Here is a 25,009-nt window from a genome sequence, read left to right as displayed (position 1 = left end):
CTCCCTCTCCCCTGCGCCCCTCTCCCTCTCTCCGTCCTCTCCCCCTCTATCCCTGTCCCCTCCTCCGCCCCCCTCCCTCTCCCCCACCCGCTCTCCCTGCCCCCCACTCCCCCGTTCCCTCCTCCCTGCCCCCTGCTCCCTCCCCCTCCCTCTCCCCCTCCCCCTGCTCCCTCTCTCCCCTCTCCCCCGTTCCCCCCCTCTCCGCCTGTCCCCTCTACCGCGCCTCTCCCCTGCCCTCCCTCTCCCCCCGCTCCCTCATCCTCTCCACCCATCCCCCCTCCCTCTCCCTCCACTCCCCACCCCCCCCCCCCCCCCGCCTCTCATTGTGTATCGGGGCTTTACTGTCTATCCAGGACCTGTGAGACACTGACCCTGGGGAAGGGGTCTGTCAGATGGTGCGGGGTTCACAAGGCTATCCATCCATTCCCATCACTCCACCACTGGAACTCCCTCCCTAAACCTCTCTCTGCTGCTTTAAGATGCCCCTTAAAAGCTACCATTTTGACAAAGCTTTTAGTCACCTGCCCTAATATCTCCTTACATGGTTCGATAACGTGGTAAATGTGCTGTATAAATGCAAATAATTGTAAACCTCGAGCCCCAGAAAATGAAACATAATCTTTATTGCTTACACCACATGACACAGACATTGCCCACAGTAGGAACATCCATGGTTTGTCGTTAGTTAACTCAGGAAGGCAGGAACCATGAGACCACTCGGAGAGCCTTGGACCGTGAGACCACCCACAGAGCCTCGGACCGTGAGACCACCCACAGGGGCCTCGGACTGTGAGACCACCCGGAGAGCCTTGGACCGTGAGACCACCCACAGAGCCTCGGACCGTGAGACCACCCACAGGGGCCTCGGACCGTGAGACCACCCACAGGGGCCTCGGACCGTGAGACCACCCACAGGGCCTCGGACCGTGAGACCACTCACAGGGGCCTCGGACCGTGAGACCACCCACAGAGCCTCGGACCATGAGACCACCCACAGAGACTCGGACTGGAAACCCTGACATGGTGGAAAATGGGGAAATGGCTGGTAAGGTGATTGGCTGGAGTCATACCCAGCACAAAGGGAGATGGTTGTGGTGGTTGGAGGTCAATCATCCCAGCCCCAGGACATCGCTGCAGGAGTTCCTCAGGGCAGTGTCCTAGGCCCAACCATCTTCAGCTGCTTCATCAATGACCTTCCCTCCATCATAAGGTCAGAAGTGGGGATGTTCGCTGATGACTGCACAGTGTTCAGTTCCATTCACAACTCCTCAGATAATGGAGCAGTCCGTGCCCACATACAGCAAGTCCTGGACAACATTCAGGCTTGGGCTGATAAGTGGCAAGTAACATTCACACCACACAAGTGCCAGGCAATGACCATCTCCAACAAGTGAGAGTCTAACCATTCAATGGTATTACCATCGCCAAATCCCCCACCGTCAACATCCTGGGGGTCACCATTGACCAGAAACGTAACTGGACCAGCCACATAAATACTGTGGCTACAAGAGCAGGTCAGAGGCTGGGTATTCTGTGGTGAGTGTCTCACCTCCTGACTCCCCAAAGCCTTTCCACCATCTACAAGGCACAAGTCAGGAGTGTGATGGAACACTCTCCACTTGCCTGGATGAGTGCAGCTCCAACAACACTCGAGGCTCGACAGCATCCAGGACAAAGCAGCCGCTTGATCAGCCCCCCATCCACCACCTCCAACACTCACTCCCTCCACCACCTTCAACACTCACTCCCTCCACCACCGGCGCACCGTGGCTGCAGTGTGGACCATCTACAAGATGCACTGCAGCAACTCGCCAAGGCTTCTTCGGCAGCACCTCCCAAACCCACGACCTCTACCACCTAGAAGGACAAGGGCAGCAGGCGCATGGGAACACCATCACCTGCAAGTTCCCCTTCAAGGATAACTAGAGAAAGAGTGGGGCCTATTAGAGACCACAAAGGAAATCTGTGTGTGTGGAGGCGGAAGATGTGGGTATGATTCTTAATGAATACTTTGCATCTGTTTTCACAAAAGAGATGGACGGTGCAGACTTTGCAAGAGGGAGGAGGTGTGTGAAACATTAGATGAGATAATCATAGTGAGAGAGGAAGTAGTAAGGGGCTTGGCAGCTTTGAAAGTGGATAAGTCCCCAGGCCCAGATGAAATGTATCCCAGGCTGTTAAGAGAAGCAAAAGAAGAAACAGCAGAGGCTCTGACCATCGTTTTCCAATCCTCTCTGGCTACAGGTGTGGTGCCGGAGGACTGGAGGACTGCTAATGTTGTAACTTTGTTTAAAAAGGGAGAAAGGGATAGACCGAGTAATTACAGGCCAGTCAGCCTAACCTCAGTAGTGGGAAAATTATTGGAAAAAATCCTGAGGGACAGGATAAATCTTCATTTGGAAAGACATGGATTAATCAAGGACAGTCAGCATTGATTTGTTAAGGGAAGGTCGTGTCTGACTAACTTGTTTGAATTTTTTGAGGAGGTAACCAGGAGGGTCGATGAGGGCAGTGTGTACGATGTAGTGTATATGGATTTTAGCAAAGTTTTTGATAAAGTCCCACAGGGCAGACTGGTCACGAAAGTAAAAGCCCATGGGATTCTGGGCAAAGTGACAAGTTGGATCCAAAATTGTCTCAGAGGTAGGAAGCAAAGGGTAATGTTTGATGGGTGTTTTTGTGACTGGAAGGATGTTTCCAGTAGGGTTCCGCAGAGCTCAGTGCTGGGACCCTTGCTTTTTGTGGTATATATCAATGACTTGGACTTGATTGTTGGGGTATGATTAAGAAGTTTGCAGATGATACTAAAACCGGCTGTGTGGTTGATAATGAAGAAGAAAGCTGTGGACTGCAGGAAGATATCAATGTACTGGTCAGGTGGGCAGAACAGTGGCAAATGGAATTCAATCCAGAGAAGTGTGAGGTAATGCATTTGGGGAGGGCTAACAAGGCAAGGGAATACACATTAAATGTAGAGGAATAAAGGGACCTTGGAGTGCAGGTCCACAGATCCCTGAAGGTAGCAGGCCAGGTAGATAAGGTGGTTAAGAAGACATACGGAATACTTGCCTTTATTAGCCGAGGCATGGAATACAAGAGCAGGGAGATTATGCTTGAACTGTATAAAACACTGGTTAGGCCACAGCTGGAGTACTGCGTGCATTTCTGGTCACCACATTACAGGAAGGATGTGATTGTACTGGAGAGGGTACAGAGGAGATTTACGAGGATGTTGCCTGGGCTGGAGAATTTTAGCGATGAGGACAGATTGGATAGGCTGGGTTTGTTCTCACTGGAACAGAGAAGGCTGAGGGGAGACCTGATTGAGGTGTATAAAATTATGAGGGGCCTGGATAGAGTGGATAGGAAGGACCTGTTTCCCTTGGCAGAGGGGTCAACAACCAGGGGGCATAGATTTAAAGTAATTGAGGGGAGGTTTAGAGGGGATTTCAGGGGAAATTTCTTCACCCAGAGGGAGGTGGGGGTCTGGAACTCACGGCCTGAAAGGGTGGTAGAGGCAGAAACCCTCACCACATTTAAACAGTACCTGGATGTGCCCCTGAAGTGCTGTAACCTGCAGGGCTACGGACCGAGAGCTGGAAAGTGGGATTAGGCTGGGTAGCTCTTGGTCAGCCGGCGCGGACACGATGGGCCGAATGGCCTCCTTCCGTGCTGTAAATTTCTCTGATTCTATGAAGTCACACACCATCCTGACTGGGAAATGTATCGGCCGTTCCTTCCTCGTCGCTGGGTCACAATCCTGGAACTCCCCTCCCTAACAGCACTGTGGGAGCACCTTCACCACACGGACTGCAGCGGTTCAAGAAGGCGGCTCACCACCACCTTCTCAAGGGGCAATTAGGGATGGGCAATAAATGCCGACCTGGCCAGCGACGCCCACATCCCGGGAATGAATAAAGAAGAAAGGTACACAGGGTCACAGCTGGGCAAACATCTCACCCCCCCCCCCCCCGCCACACTCTGAATGTCACTGGTACGGTTCAGGCCCAGGGCTGATCCGTACCAACTTGTCGGAGTGTTGCAGGGGGGGTTAGACTTCTCAAACCACTTTGAAGTTGACTGCGATGACCAGGACAGGACTGTGTGCGGTGTGTGGCATGTATGCCGACTGCCACTGGCCCCGGACACCGGCCTGATCGTAACTCTCCCCTCGAATCTCATGCCTGGTCCAATAGTTAAGTACAACAGGCTGAGGAGATGGTGATGGTTCCAAGGCTTTGCGAAGGATCTGTCTCTCAACTCGGCATGGGCAATCCAATCTCTGGTCAACCCACCGGGTTCTCGGATCATCGCAAACCTCCAGGAGTCGCCGGTCAAGATTACCCAGGCCTGGCCTGGCCAGGCACCGAGTGTGGTCCACCTCCCCAGTGTGGTTCCCAGCGGGCAAGGTGTGCTCTGCTCCGCACGCAGTCAGTTATTTGTTGTTGGCGACGGGTCCGGTTATTGCTCCATGCTGCCCTGGGCCTGGCCCTCCAGGCAGGCTTTCTGGCCCTGCTCCTCGGTGACGATAAACTCCTCTGGTGGCCAGCGCAACTCCCCACTCTCCACCTCTCCCTCGCTCGGCTCCACCACAATGGACGGGAGTCGGTCTTGCAGCTTACAGCAACGCTCAAGGTCGGAGGGATCGGGGAAAATCTGGGGGAAGAACAGACGGGCGTCAGCGAGGGGCGCAGCTCCAGCCTGCCATGCACTCCAGACCCCTCACACCATCGACCCTTCCCCCCCCCCTCCCTGCACTCTGTCCTGCCCACAATTCACAGGCATGGTCCCATTTAACCCCCTCCTGATCGACCTCCTCTCTTCCCACTATTAGCAACCTGTGACAAGATCCAACACCGCCTCCAGTGCGCCAGTGCAGCCTTCGGCCGCCTGAGGAAGAGAGTGTTCGAGGACCAGGCCCTCAAATCTGCCACCAAGCTCATGGTCTACAGGGCTGTGGTGATACCCGCCCTCCTGTATGGTTCAGAGACATGGACCATGTACAGTAGACACCTCAAGTCGCTGGAGAAATACCACCAACTATGTCTCCGCAAGATCCTGCAAATCCCCTGGGAGGACAGATGCACCAACGTTAGCGTCCTCGACCAGGCCAACATCCCCAGCATTGAAGCACTGACCACACTCGACCAGCTCCGCTGGGCGGGCCACATTGTCCGCATGCCCGACACGAGACTCCCAAAGCAAGCGCTCTACTCGGAACTCCTACACGGCAAGCGAGCCCCAGGTGGGCAGAGGAACGTTACAGGGACCACCCTCAAAGCCTCATTGATAAAGTGCAACATCCCCACCGGCTCCTGGGAGTCCCTGGCCCAAAGACCGCCCTAAGTGGAGGAAGTGCATCCGGGAGGGCGCTGAGCACCTCGAGTCTCGTCGCCGAGAGCATGCAGAAACCAAGCGCAGGTAGCGGGAGGAGCGTGAGGCAAACCAGTCCCACCCTCCCCTTCCCTCAACCACTGTCTGTCCCACCTGTGACAGGGACTGTGGTTCTCGTATTGGACTGTACAGTCACCTGAGAACTCACTTTAAGACTGGAAGCAAGTCTTCCTCTATTCCGAGGGGCTGCCCATGATGATGATTAGTGGGCCTCCACCCATCTCCTGGAAGTCCCGTGGGATCGGACACCCACTGCCCTTATGGAGGATAAACACCAGCAGGGTCTGGCTGGCTCGAGCAGCCTGTTTCCACCGTGGAATTCCCATGTAAATGGTTGTAGAAAGTCTCGCTCCCACCGGGACACAGGCCCAAGTCCCCCAATCTGAGCCTGTCTGTACCAAGTCCCTGCACTTCACATAGCAACTGGACAAAGCCAGCATGGACGTGTTAAATGCAAATCGTATTTAACCAACTTGATGGAGTTTTTTGATGGGGTAACAGAGAGGGTTGATGAGGGCGATGCAGTTGACATGGTGTACATGGATTTCCAAAAGGTGTTTGACAAAGAGCCACACAATAGGCTTTGCAGCAAAGTTGAAGCCCATGGAATAACAGGGACAGTGGCAGCATGGATACGGGATTGGCTCAGTGACAGGAAACAGAGAGTGGGGGTGAACGGTTGTTTCTGGGACTGAGGAAGGTATACAGTGGTGTTCCCCAGGGATCGGTACTGGGACCACTGCTTTTCCTGATATATATTAATGACTTGGATGTGGGTGTACACGGCACAGTTTCAAAATTTACAGATGACACAAAACTCGGAAGTATAGTGAACAGTGAGGAGGATAGTGATAGACTTCAGGAAGACACAGACAGGCTGGTGGGATGGGCGGGCACGTGGGAGATGCAGTTTAACACAGAAAAGTGCAAAGTGATCCATTTTGGTAGAAAGAATGAGGAGAGGCAATATAAACTGAAGGTACAATCCTAAAGGGGGTGCATGAGCAGAGAGACCCGGGGGTATATGTGCACAAATCGCTGAAAGTGTCAGGGCAGGTTGAGAAAGCGGTTAAAAAGGTTTACGGGATCCTGGGCTTCATAAATAGAGGCACAGAGTACAAAAGCAAGGAAGTTATGATGAACCTGTATAAAACACTGGTTCGGCCTCAACTGGAGTATTGTGTCCAATTCTGGGCACCGCACTTTAGGAAGGATGTGAAGGCCTTAGAGAGGGAGCAGAGGAGATTTACGAGAATGGTTCCAGGGATGAGGGACTTCAGTTATGGGGAGAGACTGGAGAAGCTGGGGTTGTTCTCCTTGGAGCAGAGAAGGTTGAGAGGAGATTTGATCGAGGTGCTCAAAATCATGAGGGGTCTGGACAGAATAGATAGAGAGAAACTGTTCCCATTGGTGGAAGGGTCGGGAACCAGAGGGACACAGATTTAAGGCGATTGGCAGAAGAACCAAAGACGACATGAGGGGAAACATTTTTACGCAGCGAGTGGTTATTATCTGGAATGTGCTGCCTGAGAGGGTGGTGGAGACAGACTCAATCGTGGCTTTCAAAAGGGAGTTGGATAAGTACCTGAAGGAAATAAATTGCCGGACTCCGGGGAAAGGGCGGGGGAGTGGGACTAGCTGAGAGTCAGCACGGGCTCGATGGGCCGAATGAGTTTTCGTGCTGCAACCATTCTATGACTCTGAATCACTGGATCCTGGATAGGGATCGGGAGCAGGAATTACTGGATAGGGATCGGGAGCAGGAATTCTGGATTGGGATCAGGAGCAGGAATCCTGGATAGGGATAGGGAGCAGGGATCACTGGATAGGGATCGGGAGCAGGAATTCTGGATAGGGATCTGGAGCAGGAATTACTGGAAAGGGATCAGGAGCAGGAATCCTGGATAGGGATAGGGAGCAGGGATGACTGGATAGGAATCGGGAGCAGGGATCACTGGATAGGGATCGGGAGCAGGGATCACTGGATAGGGTTCTGGTGCTTGGATCATCCACAGACCCCAGAGCTCCTGTCCTAATCCAACCCCTTGTCCTGCCCCAACTCTGTCACAGATCCTGGGGCCTCTCAACTCCCGGACTCCTCGCCTCGCTCTTCCCTTAAAAGCCAAACTTGGGCTGGCCTGACCTGGGTTTCTAAATGCAAGAAACGAATCATTCGAAAGAAAGACTTCCATTTCTTCAGCATCTTTCACAACCACCGGATGTTTCAAAGAGCTTTACAGCCAATGAAGTACAATTCAAAGAGTAGTCACGGTTGTAGGAAACGCAGCAGCCAATATGCGCACAGCAAGCTCCCACAAACAGCGATGTGATAATGACTGGATTATCTGTTTTTTTGTTCTGCTGATTGAAGGATAAATATTAGCCCCAGGACATCGGGGATAACTCCCCCTGCTCTTCTTTGAAATAGCGCCATGGGATCTATTTCACGTCCACCCGAGAGAGCAGCCAGCAGAGAGTTTTAGTTGCGGGAGCAGACCCGGACGGCAGGGACTCACCTGGAAGCAGAGCCTGTTCTTGCGGGTACTGAGTCCCAGCAGATCCAGCGAGGCAGCGCTCAGCACCCCAGCCATAACAGGCAACAGCTCACGGGTCTGCGGAGCAAACACACCAGCAGAATCAGCTCCCCGACACAGGACACAAACTCTCTCAGACTCGACAGGCTGTGGTTACAGCAGCAACAGCACAGCCGGCCGTGTTAACCCTTTCCTCACTCCCAGCACAGTGTGCAACAGCAGCAACAACATGAGGCACGGGACTGGGGGTACAGGTCTGTCACTGTGTAACACTGGGGTACAGTACTGGTGGGTACAGGTCTGTCGCTGTGTAACACTGGGGTACAGTACTGGTGGGTACAGGTCTGTCACTGTATAACACTGGGGTACAGTACTGGTGGGTACAGGTCTGTCACTGTATAACACTGGGGTACAGTACTGGTGGGTACAGGTCTGTCACTGTATAACACTGGGGTACAGTACTGGTGGGTACAGGTCTGTCACTGTATAACACTGGGGTACAGTACTGGTGGGTACAGGTCTGTCACTGTATAACACTGGGGTACAGTACTGGTGGGTACAGGTCTGTCATTGTATAACACTGGGGTACAGTACTGGTGGGTACAGGTCTGTCACTGTATAACACTGGGGTACAGTACTGGTGGGTACAGGTCTGTCACTGTGTAACACTGGGGTACAGTACTGGTGGGTACAGGTCTGTCACTGTATAACACTGGGGTACAGTACTGGTGGGTACAGGTCTGTCATTGTATAACACTGGGGTACAGTACTGGTGGGTACAGGTCTGTCACTGTATAACACTGGGGTACAGTACTGGTGGGTACAGGTCTGTCATTGTATAACACTGGGGTACAGTACTGGTGGGTACAGGTCTGTCACTGTATAACACTGGGGTACAGTACTGGTGGGTACAGGTCTGTCACTGTATAACACTGGGGTACAGTACTGGTGGGTACAGGTCTGTCACTGTATAACACTGGGGTACAGTACTGGTGGGTACAGGTCTGTTACTGTATTACACTGGGGTACAGTACTGGTGGGTACAGGTCTGTCACTGTATAACACTAGAGTACAGTACTGGTGGGTACAGGTCTGTCACTGTATAACACTGGGGTACAGTACTGGTGGGTACAGGTCTGTCACTGTGTAACACTGGGGTACAGTACTGGTGGGTACAGGTCTGTCACTGTATCACACTGGGGTACAGTACTGGTGGGTACAGGTCTGTCACTGTATAACACTGGGGTACAGTACTGGTGGGTACAGGTCTGTCACTGTATAACACTGGGGTACAGTACTGGTGGGTACAGGTCTGTCACTGTATAACACTGGGGTACAGTACTGGTGGGTACAGGTCTGTCACTGTATAACACTGGGGTACAGTACTGGTGGGTACAGGTCTGTCACTGTATAACACTGGGGTACAGTACTGGTGGGTACAGGTCTGTCACTGTATAACACTGGGGTACAGTACTGGTGGGTACAGGTCTGTCACTGTATAACACCGGGGTACAGTACTGGTGGGTACAAGTCTGTCACTGTATAACACCGGGGTACAGTACTGGTGGGTACAGGTCTGTCACTGTATAACACCGGGTTACAGTACTGGTGGGTACAGGTCTGTCACTGTATAACACTGGGGTACAGTACTGGTGGGTACAGGTCTGTCACTGTGTAACACTGGGGTACAGTACTGGTGGGTACAGGTCTGTCATTGTATAACACTGGGGTACAGTACTGGTGGGTACAGGTCTGTCACTGTGTAACACTGGGGTACAGTACTGGTGGGTACAGGTCTGTCACTGTATCACACTGGGGTACAGTACTGGTGGGTACAGGTCTGTCACTGTATAACACTAGAGTACAGTACTGGTGGGTACAGGTCTGTCACTGTATCACACTGGGGTACAGTACTGGTGGGTACAGGTCTGTCACTGTATAACAATGGGGTACAGTACTGGTGGGTACAGGTCTGTCACTGTATAACACCGGGGTACAATACTGGTGGGTACAAGTCTGTCACTGTATAACACCGGGGTACAGTACTGGTGGGTACAGGTCTGTCACTGTATAACACCGGGTTACAGTACTGGTGGGTACAGGTCTGTCACTGTATAACACTGGGGTACAGTACTGGTGGGTACAGGTCTGTCACTGTATAACTCTGGTGTACAGTACTGGTGGGTACAGGTCTGTCACTGTATAACTCTGGTGTACAGTACTGGTGGGTACAGGTCTGTCACTGTATAACACCGGGGTACAGTACTGGTGGATACAGGTCTCTCAATGTATAACACCGGGGTACAGTACTGGTGGGTACAGGTCTGTCAGTGTATAACACTGGGGTACAGTACTGGTGGGTACAGGTCTGTCACTGTATAACACTGCGATACAGTACTGGTGGGTACAGGTCTGTCACTGTATAACACTGGGGTACAGTACTGGTGTATACAGGTCTGTCACTGTATAACACTGGGTACAGTACTGGTGGGTACAGGTCTGTCACTGTATAACACAGGGGTACAGTACTGGTGGGTACAGGTCTGTCACTGTATAACACAGGGGTACAGTACTGGTGGGTACAGGTCTGTCACTGTATAACACTGGGGTACAGTACTGGTGGGTACAGGCCTGTCACTGTATAACACTGGGATACAGTACTGGTGGGTACAGGTCTGTCACTGTATAACACTGAGGTACAGTACTGGTGGGTACAGGTCTGTCACTGTATAACACTGGGGTACAGTACTGGTGGGTACAGGTCTGTCACTGTATAACACTGGAGTACAGTACTGGTGGGTACAGGTCTGTCACTGTATAACACTGGGGTACAGTACTGGTGGGTACAGGTCTGTCACTGTATAACACTGGGGTACAGTACTGGTGGGTACAGGTCTGTCATTGTATAACACTGGGGTACAGTACTGGTGGGTACAGGTCTGTCACTGTATAACACTGGAGTACAGTACCGGTGGGTACAGGTCTGTCACTGTATAACACTGGGGTACAGTACTGGTGGGTACAGGTCTGTCACTGTATAACACTGGGGTACAGTACTGGTGTATACAAGTCTATCACTGTATAACACTGGGGTACAGTACTGGTGGGTACAGGTCTGTCACTGTGTAACACTGGGGTACAGTACTGGTGGGTACAGGTCTGTCACTGTGTAACACTGGGGTACAGTACTGGTGGGTACAGGTCTGTCACTGTGTAACACTGGGGTACAGTACTGGTGGGTACAGGTCTGTCACTGTATAACACTGGGGTACAGTACTGGTGGGTACAGGTCTGTCACTGTATAACACTGGGGTACAGTACTGGTGGGTACAGGTATGTCACTGTATAACACTGGGGTACAGTACTGGTGGGTACAGGTCTGTCACTGTATAACACTAGGGTACAGTACTGGTGGGTACAGGTCTGTCACTGTATAACACTGGGGTACAGTACTGGTGGGTACAGGTCTGTCACTGTATAACACTGGGGTACAGTACTGGTGGGTACAGGTCTGTCACTGTATAACACTGGGGTACAGTACTGGTGGGTACAGGTCTGTCACTGTATAACACTGGGGTACCGTACCGGTGGGTACAGGTCTGTCACTGTATAACACTGGGGTACAGTACTGGTGGGTACAGGTCTGTCACTGTATAACACTGGGGTACAGTACTGGTGGGTACAGGTCTGTCACTGTATAACACTGGGGTACCGTACCGGTGGGTACAGGTCTGTCAGTGTATAACTCTGGGGTACAGTACTGGTGGGTACAGGTCTGTCACTGTATAACACTGGGGTACAGTACTAGTGGGTACAGGTCTGTCACTGTATAACACTGGGGTACAGTACTGGTGGGTACAGGTCTGTCACTGTATAACACTGGGATACAGTACTGGTGGGTACAGGTCTGTCACTGTATAACTCTGGGGTACAGTACTGGTGGGTACAGGTCTGTCACTGTATAACTCTGGGGTACAGTACTGGTGGGTACAGGTCTGTCACTGTATAACTCTGGGGTACAGTACTGGTGGGTACAGGTCTGTCACTGTATAACACTGGGGTACAGTACTGGTGGGTACAGGTCTGTCACTGTATAACACTGGGGTACAGTACTGGTGGGTACAGGTCTGTCACTGTATAACACTGGGGTACAGTACTGGTGGGTACAGGTCTGTCACTGTATAACACTGGGGTACAGTACTGGTGGGTACAGGTCTGTCAGTGTATAACACTGGGGTACAGTACTGGTGGGTACAGGTCTGTCAGTGTGTAACACTGGGGTACAGTACTGGTGGGTACAGGTCTGTCACTGTATAACACTGGGGTACAGTACTGGTGGGTACAGGTCTGTCACTGTATAACACTGGGGTACCGTACCGGTGGGTACAGGTCTGTCAGTGTATAACACTGGGGTACAGTACTGGTGGGTACAGGTCTGTCACTGTATAACACTGGGGTACAGTACTGGTGGGTACAGGTCTGTCACTGTATAACACTGGGGTACCGTACCGGTGGGTACAGGTCTGTCACTGTATAACACTGGGGTACAGTACTGGTGGGTACAGGTCTGTCACTGTATAACACTGGGGTACCGTACCGGTGGGTACAGGTCTGTCAGTGTATAACACCACCCCACACGCCCGCACCCTATAATTGATTCTGATCGATTATTGAACGAGCTGCGATACCAGCTGCACTCACCCGATTGCAGCAGCTGCGACCGACACAATCCCGATATCCGCTATCAGCCTCCGTTCACTGTCTCTCCGTCTCTCTCCCCCTCTGTCTCGCTCGCTAACTGTCCTCTCTCACTCTGACTCTCTCTCTCTCTCCAACTCTCAATTTCTCTGTCTCTCTCTCTCTCTCTCTGTTTCTCCCTCTCTCTCTCTCTTTCTCACTCTCTTGTTTCTCTCTCTGTCTCTCTATGTCTCCGTCCCGCTCTTTCTCTCTCTCTTTCTCACTCTCTCTGTCCTGTTTCTCAAACTCAGCAACACTGACAGAAAACTGAATGCAGCGAACTTATTCAGCCCGAGGCGGAGCCTGAACCCTGTCTGAGTCACTTTAACCCACTGAGAACCTCAACAGTCCCCGGAACACAGTCCCAACCCAGAGAAATAACCACAAACACAGTCTGACCCACAGAAATATCCCAAACACAGTCTGACCCAGAGAAATAACCACAAACACAGTCTGACCCACAGAAATATCCCAAACACAGTCTGACCCACAGAAATAACCACAAACACAGTCTGACCCACAGAAATAACCACAAACACAGTCTGACCCACAGAAATATCCCAAACACAGTCTGACCCACAGAAATATCCCAAACACAGTCTGACCCACAGAAATATCCCAAACACAGTCTGACCCAGAGAAATAACCACAAACACAGTCTGACCCACAGAAATATCCCAAACACAGTCTGACCCACAGAAATAACCACAAACACAGTCTGACCCACAGAAATATCCCAAACACAGTCTGACCCACAGAAATATCCCAAACACAGTCTGACCCACAGAAATATCCCAAACACAGTCTGACCCACAGAAATAACCACAAACACAGTCTGACCCACAGAAATAACCACAAACACAGTCTGACCCACAGAAATATCCCAAACACAGTCTGACCCACAGAAATATCCCAAACACAGTCTGACCCAGAGAAATAACCACAAACACAGACTGACCCACAGAAATAACCACAAACACAGTCTGACCCACAGAAATATCCCAAACACAGTCTGACCCAGAGAAATATCCCAAACACAGTCTGACCCACAGAAATATCCCAAACACAGTCTGACCCAGAGAAATAACCACAAACACAGTCTGACCCAGAGAAATATCCCAAACACAGTCTGACCCACAGAAATATCCCAAACACAGTCTGACCCAGAGAAATAACCACAAACACAGTCTGACCCAGAGAAATATCCCAAACACAGTCTGACCCACAGAAATATCCCAAACACAGTCTGACCCAGAGAAATATCCCAAACACAGTCTGACCCAGAGAAATAACCACAAACACAGTCTGACCCACAGAAATATCCCAAACACAGTCTGACCCAGAGAAATAACCACAAACACAGTCTGACCCACAGAAATATCCCAAACACGATCAGGAGCACAACATCTGGATAGGGATGAGGAATCCTGGATCGGGATTGTTACTGCGAAACCCAGATAATGATCAAGGACCAGTATCTTGGATTGGGATCGTGAGCAGGAATCTCAGATCAGGAATCTCAGATTGGGATTGAATCCGGAGGGATTGGGATATGAACATATGAATCAGGCCGCAGGGGCCCTCGAGCCTGTTCCGCCACCCAATAAGTTGCTGGCTGATCATCGACCTCAACTCCACGTTCCCATCCCATCTCCATATCCCTTGAATCCCCTACACTCCAAAAATCTATCTATCTCAGCCTTGAATATAATAACATAAGAAACAGGAGCAGGAGTCGGCCATTCGGCCCCTTGAGCCTGCTCCGTCATTCAATAAGATCAAGGCCGATCTGATCATGGACTCAGCTCCACTTCCCCGCCCGCTCCCCATAACCCCTTACTCCCTTATCATTTAACAATCTGTCTAAGGGTTGTGGGGATCTGGAACTCGCTGCCTGGATGAGTGGTGGATGCAGAAACCCTCACCACTTTTAAGAGATGGTTGGATGGTCACTTAAAGTGCAGTAACCTGCAGGGTTACGGACCTAGAGCTGGTAATTGGGATTAGACTGGATGACCTTTTGTTGGCCGGTGCAGATATAACGGTAAGTACTGCAGGGAATCGAATACGGCCAGGGGGATCTCCTGGACTAGTGTCGATCGCCTGGATGGGTCGGAGAGGAATTTTCCCTGATTTTTTTTCTCCCTAAATTGGTCTGGGTTTTTATCTGGTTTTTGCCTCTCCCAGGAGATCACATGACTCCGGTTGGAGTGGAGTGTAGAATGTTTCAGTATAAGGGGTGTCACAGTTGTGTGAGGCGGACTGGTTGGGCTGGGTGCTCTTTACTTTCCGTCGTTGTTCATAGGTCTATATGTAACCTTCAGGGCTGCTGACCGAGGGCCGTGCGGCTCTTTGTCGGCCGGCAGGGACACGATGGGCCGAAATGGCCTCCTCCTGCGCTGTAAATTTCTATGTTTTTATGTTTCTAGTGGCAGGAGACAAGCCTGCCTTACTAGGAAGAAATTGGTTGGGATCACTGAAGCTGGATTGGAGTGAGATGTTTTGTGCTGAAACGAGATTTGCATCAAAGGATGATGTCATCAAGAAGTATCCGAAGGTGTTCTGCGAAATGGACAGTCTGATCCAAGGCTTCAAGGCGAGTGTCACGGTACAGAAGGACGCCAGACCAGTTTACTACAAGCCACGTCCCGTACCATATGCACTCAAGGAGAAAGTTGAACAAGAACTCAAAAGACTAGCGACTGAGAACATTATTTCTAAGTTAGATCTATGTAATTGGGCTACACCCATTGTTGTTGTACCTAAGTCCGATGGTAAGATAAGGTTATGTGGTGATTATAAAGTAACTGTAAACCAGGTTCTAGAGGGTAATCTCCCCATCATCATCATAGGTAGTCCCTCGGAATCGAGGAAGACTTGCTTCCACTCTTAACATGAGTTCTTAGGTGACTGAACAGTCCAATACGAGAGCCACAGACCCTGTCACAGGTGGGACAGACAGTGGTTGAGGGAAGGGGAGGCTGGGACTGGTTTGCCGCACGCTCCTTCCGCTGCCTGCGCTTGGTTTCTGCATGCTCTCGGCGTTGAGACTCGAGGTGCTCAGCACCCTCCCGGATGCACTTCCTCCACTTAGGGCGGTCTTTGGCCAGGGACATCAGTGGGGATGTTGCATTTTATCAGGGAGGCTTTGAAGGTGTCCCTTGTAACGTTTCCACTGCCCATCTTTGGCTCGTTTGCCGTGAAGGAGCTCCGAGTATAGCACTTGCTTTGAGAGTCTCGTGTCTGACATGCGGACAATGTGGCCCGCCCAGCGGAGCTGATCAAGTGTGGTCAGTGCTTCGATGCCGGGGATGTTGGCCTGGTCGAGGACGCTAACGTTGGTGCATCTGTCCTCCCAGGGGATTTGTAGGATCTTGCGGAGACATCGTTGGTGGTATTTATCCAGCGACTTGAGGTGTCTACTGTACATGGCCCATGTCTCTGAGCCATACAGGAGGGCGGTTATTACTACAGCCCTGTTGACCATGAGCTTGGTGGCAGTTTTGAAGGCCTGGTCTTCAAACACTCTTCTTTAGGCAGATGAAGGCTGCACTGGGGCACAGGAGGCGATGTTGGATATTGCCTCAATGCCTGCTGTTGTTGATAGGAGGCTCCCGAGATATGGGAAATGGTCCACGTTGTCCAGGGCCATGCCATGGATCTTGATGACTGGGGGGCAGTGCTGTGCGATGAGGACAGGCTGGTGGAGGACCTTTGTCTTACGGATGTTTAGCGTAAGGCCCATGCTTTCGTATGCCTCACTAAATACATCGACTATGTCCGGGATTCAGCCTCTGTATGTGCGCAGACGCAGGCGTTGTCCGCGTACTTTAGCTTGATGACAGAGGTTGGGATGGTCTTGGACCTGGCCTGGAGATGACATACTAATTTCAGCACCAAACAGGCAAATTCATAATAACATATTGAATGAAGTCCTCAAACAGCTAGAAAAGCACAGAGTACGAGTGACTGCTCGCAAGTGTGAGTTATTTCAAAACTCAGTGGAGTACTTAGGGTACAGAGTAGATAAAGATGGTTTACATCCAACCAAGGAAAAACTGGATGCAATTAGAAATGCACCCACTCCCAGGAATGTCACTGAACTTCGATCATTTTTGGGACTTTTGAACTATTATGGGAAGTTCCTACCAAATTTGGCTACAGTGTTACATCCACTGAATGAACTATTGAAAAAACAGGTCCATTGGAAGTGGTCAGAAGAATACGACACAGCATTCAAGGAGTGTAAAAGTCAATTGGTAGAGAGCACCATGTTAGTTCACTATGACGTGTCTGAGAAGATTAAGCTAGCGTGTGACTCCTCTCCACATGGAGTTGGAGCAGTGATCTCTCATGTACTACATAATGGGGAGGAGCGACCAATTGCTTTTGCTTCACGCACTCTCAGTGCCAGTGAGTGTAATTATGCATAAATCGAAAGGAAAGCTTTGGCATTAATTTTTGGGGTCAAGAAGTTCCACAAATACTTGTATGGTGGTAAGTTTACCATCGTTACGGACCATAGTGTATACGATGTAGTATACATGTGTTGTGTATCTGTAAAGCATGCACTCCCATGTTCCATCACCAGGGAGCGCATCCCCTGAAATCCCAAGGGATCCCAGCATCCCTTGAGAGCACTGTATATAAGCTGACCTCTAAGGTCTGTTCCTCACTCTGGAGTATCTTATTAAAGACTGAGGTCACTGTTACTTTAGCCTCCCTGTGTGCAGTCTCATCTGTGTTAGGAACACAATAACTGGCGACGAGAATACGAATCCAACGCAAAGATGCAGCAAACTGTGGGCATCCTGGAGAAGTTCTCAGAGAGTGAGGACTGGGAAGCCTATGTCGAACGGCTAGACCAGTACTTTGTAGCCAACGAGCTGGACGGAGAAGGAAGCACTGCAAAAAGGAGAGCGGTCCTCCTCACAGTCTGCGGGGCACCGACCTACAGCCTCATGAAGAATCTTCTGGCTCCAGTGAAACCCACAGATAAGTTGTACGAGGAGCTGTGTACACTGGTTCAGGAGCATCTTAACCCGAGGGAGAGCTGCTGATGGCGAGGTATCGGTTCTACACGTGCCAGCGATCTGAAGGTCAGGAAGTGGCGAGCTACGTCGCCGAGCTAAGGCAACTTGCAGGACAATGTGAGTTTGATGGCTACCTGGAGCAGATGCTCAGAGACTTTTTTGTACTGGGCATTGGCCACGAGACCATCCTACGAAAACTTTTGACTGTAGAGACACCGACCCTCAGTAAGGCCATTGAGATAGCACAGGCGTTTATGTCCACCAGTGATAACACCAAACAAATCTCTCAGCACACAAATGCTAACAATGTCCATAAATTAACTGGAACCGTGTTTGCGAGCAGAAATGTACAGGGCAGAAACCACGAGTCTGCAACTGCCAGCAGGCCTCAGGTGACCCAGATGACTCAGAGTCCCCAACAAAGGATGAATGCAAGGCAATTCACACCTTGTTGGCATTGTGGAGGCTTCCATTTAGCCTATTCATGCTGCTTCAAAGGGTATGTTTGCAAGAGCTGTGGAACAATGGGGCACCTGCAACGAGCTTGCAGACGAGCTGCAAGCTCTGCAAAACCTGCTAACCGCCACATGGCAGAGGAAGATCGGTCCATGGTGGATCAAAGCAATTTCGAGCCTCAGAGAGAGGAGGCAGATGCTGAAGTACACGGGGTGCACACATTTTTGATGAAATGTCCACCTATAATGCTAAATGTAAAATTGAATGGCTTACCCGTAGCCATGGAACTGGATACTGGCACTAGCCAATCCATCATCAGTAAAAAGATGTTTGAGAGAGTGTGGTGCAACAAGGCACTCAGACCAGCCCTGAGCCCCATCCACATGAAACTGAGAACGTACACCAAAGAGATTATCACTGTCCTGGGCAGCGCCATGGTCAAGGTCACCTACGAGGGCACAGTGCATGAACTGCCACTCTGGATTGTCCCGGGCGATGGCCCCACATTGCTTGGAAGGAGCTGGCTGGGAAAAATCCGCTGGAACTGGGATGACATCCGAGTGCTATCACATGTCGATGAGGCCTCATGTACCCAGGTTCTTAACAAATTTCCTTCCCTTTTTGAGCCAGGCATTGGAAACTTTTCCGGGGCGAAGGTGCGGATCCACTTGGTCCCAGAGACACGACCCATTCACCACACGGTGCGAGCGGTACCTCACATGATGAGGGAGAGAGTGGAAATCGAGCTGGACAGGCAAGGGCATCATCTCCCCAGTGGAATTCAGCGAGTGGGCCAGCCCCATTGTTCCAGTACTCAAAAGTGATGGCACGGTCAGGATTTGCGGTGATTATAAAGTAACTATTAATCGTTTCTCGCTACAGGACCAATAGCCGCTACCTAAGGCAGACGACCTATTTGCGACGCTGGCAGGAGGCAAGACATTCACCAAGCTCGACCTGACTTCGGCCTACATGACACAGGAGCTGGAGGAGTCTTCGAAGGGCCTCACCAGCATCAACACACACAAGGGACTGTTCATCTACAACAGATGCCCGTTTGGAATTCGGTCGGCTGCAGCGATCTTCCAGAGAAACATGGAGAGCCTACTCAAGTTAGTACCACACACGGTGGTCTTTCAGGACGACATATTGGTCACGGGTCGGGACACCGTCGAGCACCTACAAAACCTGGAGGAGGTCCTCCAGCGACTGGATCACGTAGGGCTGCGGCTGAAGAGGTCGAAATGCATCTTCATGGCAACAGAAGTGGAGTTTTTGGGGAGAAAGATTGCGGCGGACGGCATTCGGCCCACAGACACCAGGACACAGGTTATCAGGAATGCGCCCAAGCCACAGAACCTCATGGAGCTGCGGTCGTTCCTGGCTATTTTGGTAACTTCCTACCGGGGTTAAGCACCCTCTTAGAGCCCCTACATGTGTTACTGCGTAAAGGTGAGAACTGGGTATGGGGAAAAAAACCAAGTAATTGCTTTTGAGAAAGCCAGAAACATTTTATGCTCCAACAAGCTGCTTGTATTGTATAACCCGTGTAAAAGACTTGTGCTAGCATGTGATGTGTCGTCGTACGGAGTCGGGTGTGTATTACAACAAGCTAACGTTGCGGGGAAGTTGCAACCTGTCGCCTATGCCTCCAGGAGCTTGTCTAAGGCCGAGAGGGCCTACAGCATGATTGAGAAAGAGGCATTAGCGTGTGTGTTCGAGGTAAAGAAAATGCATCAGTACCTGTTTGGCCTCAGATTTGAGCTGGAAACCGATCACAAACCCCTCATATCCCTGTTCGCTGAAAACAAGGGGATAAATACTAATGCCTCAGCCCGCATACAAAGGTGGGCACTCGCGCTATCAGCGTATAACTATACCATCCACCACAGGCCAGGCACTGAGAACTGTGCGGATGCTCTCAGTCGGCTACCATTGCCCACCACGGGGGTGGAAATGGCGCAGCCTGCAAACTTGTTGATGGTGGCGCAGCCCGCAGACTTGTTGATGGTCATGGAAGCGTTTGAAAATGATAAATCACCTGTCACGGCCCGCCAGATTAGGACTTGGACCAGCCAAGATCCTCTGCTGTCCCTAGTAAAAAACTATGTACTGCATGGGAGCTGGGCCAACATCCCCGTTGAAATGCAAGAGCTAATCAAGCCGTTCCAGCGGCGAAAGGACAAGCTGTCCATTCAGGCAGACTGCCTGTTGTGGGGTAACCGCGTAGTGCTACCCAAAAAGGGCAGGGAGACGTTCATCTCGGATCTCCACAGCACACACCCGGGTATAATAATGATGAAAGCGATAGCCAGATCCCACGTGTGGTGGCCCGGTATCGACTCTGACTTAGAGTCCTGTGTACGTCAATGCAGCGTATGTGCTCAGTTGAGCAACACGCCCAGAGAGGCATCACTAAGTTTGTGGTCCTGGCCCTCCAGACCATGGTCGAGGATCCATGTCGACTATGTGGGCCCGTTTCTTGGTAAAATGTTCCTGGTGGTGGTGGATGTTTTTTCAAACTGGATTGAATATGAAATAATGTCGGGAAGCACCGCCACCGCCACCATTGAAAGCCTGAGGGTCATGTTTGCTACCCACGGCCTGCCTGACATACTAGTCAGTGACAGCGGGCCATGTTTCACCAGTGCCGAATTTAAAGAATTCATGACCCGCAATGGGATCAAACATGTCACCTCGGCCCCATTTAAACCAGCCTCCAATGGGCAGGCAGAGCGGGCAGTACAAACCATCAAACAGAGTCTTAAACGAGTCACAGAAGGGTCACTCCAAACCCGCCTGTCCCGAGTACTGCTCAGCTACCGCACGAGACCCCACTCGCTCACAGGGGTGCCCCCGGCTGAGCTACTCATGAAAAGGACACTTAAAACCAGACTCTCGCTGGTCCACCCCAACCTGCATGATCAGGTAAAGAGCAGGCGGCAGCAACAAAATGTAAACGATGGTCACGCCACTGTGTCACGGGAAATTGGTCTGAATGACCCTGTGTATGTGCTAAACTATGGACATGGTCCCAAGTGGATCGTGGGCACGGTGATAGCTAAAGAAGGGAGTTGGGTGTTTGTAGTCAAACTAGACAATGGACAAATTTGCAGAAAGCACCTGGACCAAACGAGGCTGCGGTTCACAGACTGCCCTGAACAACCCACAGCAGACACCACCTTTTTCGAACCCACAACACACACCCAAAGGATCAACGACACCACCCCGGACCAGGAAATCGAACCCATCACGCCCAACAGCCCAGCAAGGCTTGGCTCACCCAGCAGCCCTGCAGGGCCAACAACACGCCAGCCCAGTGAGGGCACAGCCAACACACCAGAACAGACATTTGTACCGAGGCGGTCCACCAGGGAAAGAAAGGCTCCCGACCGCCTCACCTTGTAAATAGTTTTCACTTTGACATTGGGGTGGGGGGGAGGGGGGAGTGATGTTGTGTATCTGTAAAGCATGCACTACCATGTTCCACCACCAGGGAGCTCATCCCCTGAAGTCCCAAGGGATCCCAGCATCCTTTGAGACTTCAGGGGATGAGCTCCCTAGTGGCGGAACATGGGAGTGCATGCTTTACAGATACACAACATCTTTCATCTGGGCCTGGGGACTTATCTACTTTCAAAGCTGCTAAACCCCTTAATACTTCCTCTCACTATATTCATTTCATCCAGAATATCACACTCCTCCTCGATAGCAGTATCTGCATTGCCCCTTTCCTTTGTGAAAACAGATATAAAATATTCATTCAAAACCTTACCAACATCTTCTGTCTTCACACAAAGATTACCCTCATGGTCTCTAATAGGCCCTACCCTTTCTTTAGTTACCCTCTTACTCTTAATATATTTATAGAACATCTTTGGGTTTTCCTTAATTTTACTCGCCAAGAATGTTTCATGCTCTCTCTTAGGCATTCCTAATATCTTTTTTAATTTTATCTCTTAATTTTCTATATTCCTCCAAAGATTCTAAAGTATTTAGCCGTTGGTATATTACATAAGCATCCCTTTTTTTCTTTATCCTCCCCTGTAAGTCCCTAGACATCCAGGGGATCTAGAATTGTTATTCCCAGCCTTTTTCTTTAAGGGCACATGTTTGACCTGAGCCTTCCAGATCTCCTCCTTGACTGCCTCCCACTGTTCCGACACTGATTTACCCACAAGTAGCTGTTTCCAGTCCACTGTGCCCAAATAACTCCTCAACTTAGTAAAATTAGCTTTTCCCCAATTTGGGACTTTTATTCCAGGTCTACCCTTGTCCTTATCCATAACCAACTTGAATCTGACTGAATTATGGTCACTGGCACCCAAGTGCTCTCCCACTAATACCCCTTCAACCTGCCCAGCTTCATACCCTAAAACTAAATCCAAAACCACCCCCTCTCGTGTTGGGCTTGCTACATACTGACTAAAAAAGTTCTCTGGAATGCATTTCAAGAATTCCGTACCCTCTATACCCTTCACACTAAATTTGTCCCAATCAATATTTGGATAGTTAAAATCCCCGACTATTACTACCCTATGGTTTTTAGACTTCACAGCAATTAGCCGACATATTTGCTCCTCTAACTCCCTCCCATTGTTTGGGGGTCTATAATACACTCCCAGCAGTGTGATCGCCCCTTTTTTATTTTTCAATTCGACCCATATGGCCTTATTTGATGATCCCTCGAACAAATCATCCCTCCTCACCGCTGTAATAGTTTCTTTAATCAGTACCGCACCCCACCTCCACCTTTTTACCCCCTCTCTATCTTGTCTAAAAGTCCTGTAGCCAGGAATATTGATCTGCCAAACCTGCCCCTCTTTCAGCCATGTCTCTCTAATGGCTATAATGTCGTACTCCCAAGTGTCTACCTGTGCTCTTAGCTCATCCGCCTTATTCACTATACTCCTTGCATTAAAGTATATACCATTCAGCACAGGAAGACCTCCTTGCTTACTACATACTAAACCCTGTTTCCTCTGTCTTACAGATTCACTTTCGAGATTCTGCTTTACTTCCTTCCCTTTTGAATCTATTCTCAGGTTCCCATCCCCCTGCCAAGCTACTTTAAACTCTCCCCAACAGCACCAGCAAAACTCCCCGCGGGGTTACTGGTCCCGGTGCTGTTGAGGTGTAACCCGTCCGGTTTGTACAGGTCCTATCTCCCCCAGAAACGGTCCCAATGCCTCAAGAATTTAAAGCCCTCCCTCCTACACCAACTCTCCAGCCACGTGTTCATCCTCTCTATCCTTCTATGCTTGTACTCATTATCTCAAATTGCATTTTCCTGGCACCTGAAGTGGAGTTCCTGGAAAAAAGAATCGCGGCGGACAGCATCAGGCCCACCGATTCGAAGGCAGAGGCAATCGAGAATGCACCGAGGTCACAGAACGTGACGGAGCTGCGGTTGTTTCTGGGACTCCTGAACTACTTTGGTAACTTCTTACCGGGTCTCAGCACACTGTTAGAACCATTACATGTCTTTCTATGTAAAGGAGACGAATGGGTTTGGGGTAAAAGCAAGAAAATGCCTTTGTAAAAGCTAGAAAATTGTTATGCTCAAACAAATTGCTTGTGTTGTACGATCCATGTAAGCGTTTGGTACTAGCATGTGATACGTCATCGTACGGTGTCGGGTGTGTATTACAACAAGCTAATGAATCTGGGAAATTGCAACCGGTTGCTTATGCATCCAGAAGTCTGGCTCAGGCTGAGAGAGCCTACAGCATGATTGAGAAAGAAGCGTTAGCGTGTGTTTATGGGGTAAAGAAAATGCATCAATACCTGTTTTGGCTAAAATTCGAATTGGAAACTGACCATAAGCCACTTATATCCCTGTTTTCTGAGAGTAAGGGGATAAATACTAATGCATTGGCCCGCATCCAGAGATGGGCGCTCACGTTGTCCGCATACAGCTACACCATCCGCCACAGGCCAGGCACAGAAAACTGCGCTGATGCTCTCAATAGGCTACCATTGCCCACCGCAGGGGTAGAAATGTCGCAGCCCGCAGATCTAGCCATGGTTATGGAAGCATTTGAGAGTGAGCAATCACCCGTCACTGCCCAGCAGATCAAAACCTGGACAAGCCAGGACCCCTTATTATCTCTAGTCAAAAGCTGTGTGCTTCACGGGAGCTGGTCCAGTGTCCCAGTGGAAATGCAGGAAGAGATAAAGCCGTTCCAGCGGCGCAACGATGAAATGTCTATATAGGCAGACTGCTTCTGTGGGGCAGTCGAGTAGTGGTCCCCAAGAAGGACAGAGACACCTTCATCAATGACCTCCACAGTACCCACCCAGGCATCGTAATGATGAAAGCGATAGCCAGATCCCACATGTGGTGGCCTGGTATCAATGCGGACTTAGAGTCCTGCATTCACAGATGAAATACATGCTCGCAGTTAAGCAATGTACCCAAGGAGGCACCGCTAAGTTTATGGTCTTGGCCCTCCAAACCGTGGTCCAGGATCCATGTCGACTGTGCAGGCCCGTTTTTGGGTAAAATGTTCCTTGTGGTTGTAAATGCATATTCCAAGTGGATTGAATGTGAGATAATGTCAGCTAGCACGTCCGCTGCCACTACTGAAAGCCTGCGGGCCATGTTTGCCACGCACGGACTACCTGATGTCCTTGTGAGCGACAACGGGCCATGTTTTACCAGTGCCGAGTTCAAAGAGTTCATGGCCCGTAACGGGATCAAACATGTTACATCTGCCCCAGCAACCAGCATCCAATGATCAGGCAGAGAGAGCAGTGCAAACTATCATGCAGGGCTTGAAGAGGGTAACTGAAGGCTCACTGCAGACTCGCCTATCCTGAGAGCTGCTTAGCTACCGCACGAGACCCCACTCA

At 50.5% G+C, this 25,009-nt stretch overlaps 1 protein-coding gene across 1 annotated transcript; it reads right to left on the bottom strand.

Moving 5' to 3' along the window:
* Nucleotides 1–604: 604 nt before the first annotated feature.
* Nucleotides 605–12,903, bottom strand: lbh (LBH regulator of WNT signaling pathway). The gene is made up of 3 exons (XM_070870695.1): nucleotides 12,630–12,903; nucleotides 7,911–8,006; nucleotides 605–4,656 (listed from the first exon to the last, which is right to left on the bottom strand). The coding sequence occupies exons 2-3, from the start codon at nucleotides 7,983–7,985 to the stop codon at nucleotides 4,462–4,464; spliced, it is 270 nt and encodes an 89-aa protein (XP_070726796.1). The 5' UTR covers nucleotides 7,986–8,006; nucleotides 12,630–12,903; the 3' UTR covers nucleotides 605–4,461.
* Between the last annotated feature and the right edge of the window lie 12,106 nt (nucleotides 12,904–25,009).

Source organism: Pristiophorus japonicus, unplaced genomic scaffold, assembly GCF_044704955.1.
Source record: "Pristiophorus japonicus isolate sPriJap1 unplaced genomic scaffold, sPriJap1.hap1 HAP1_SCAFFOLD_160, whole genome shotgun sequence".
In the NCBI taxonomy this organism is placed as follows: domain Eukaryota; kingdom Metazoa; phylum Chordata; class Chondrichthyes; family Pristiophoridae; genus Pristiophorus; species Pristiophorus japonicus.
Note: the sequence above shows the minus strand (reverse complement) of the source record. Positions and strands in the feature narration are given on the sequence as shown.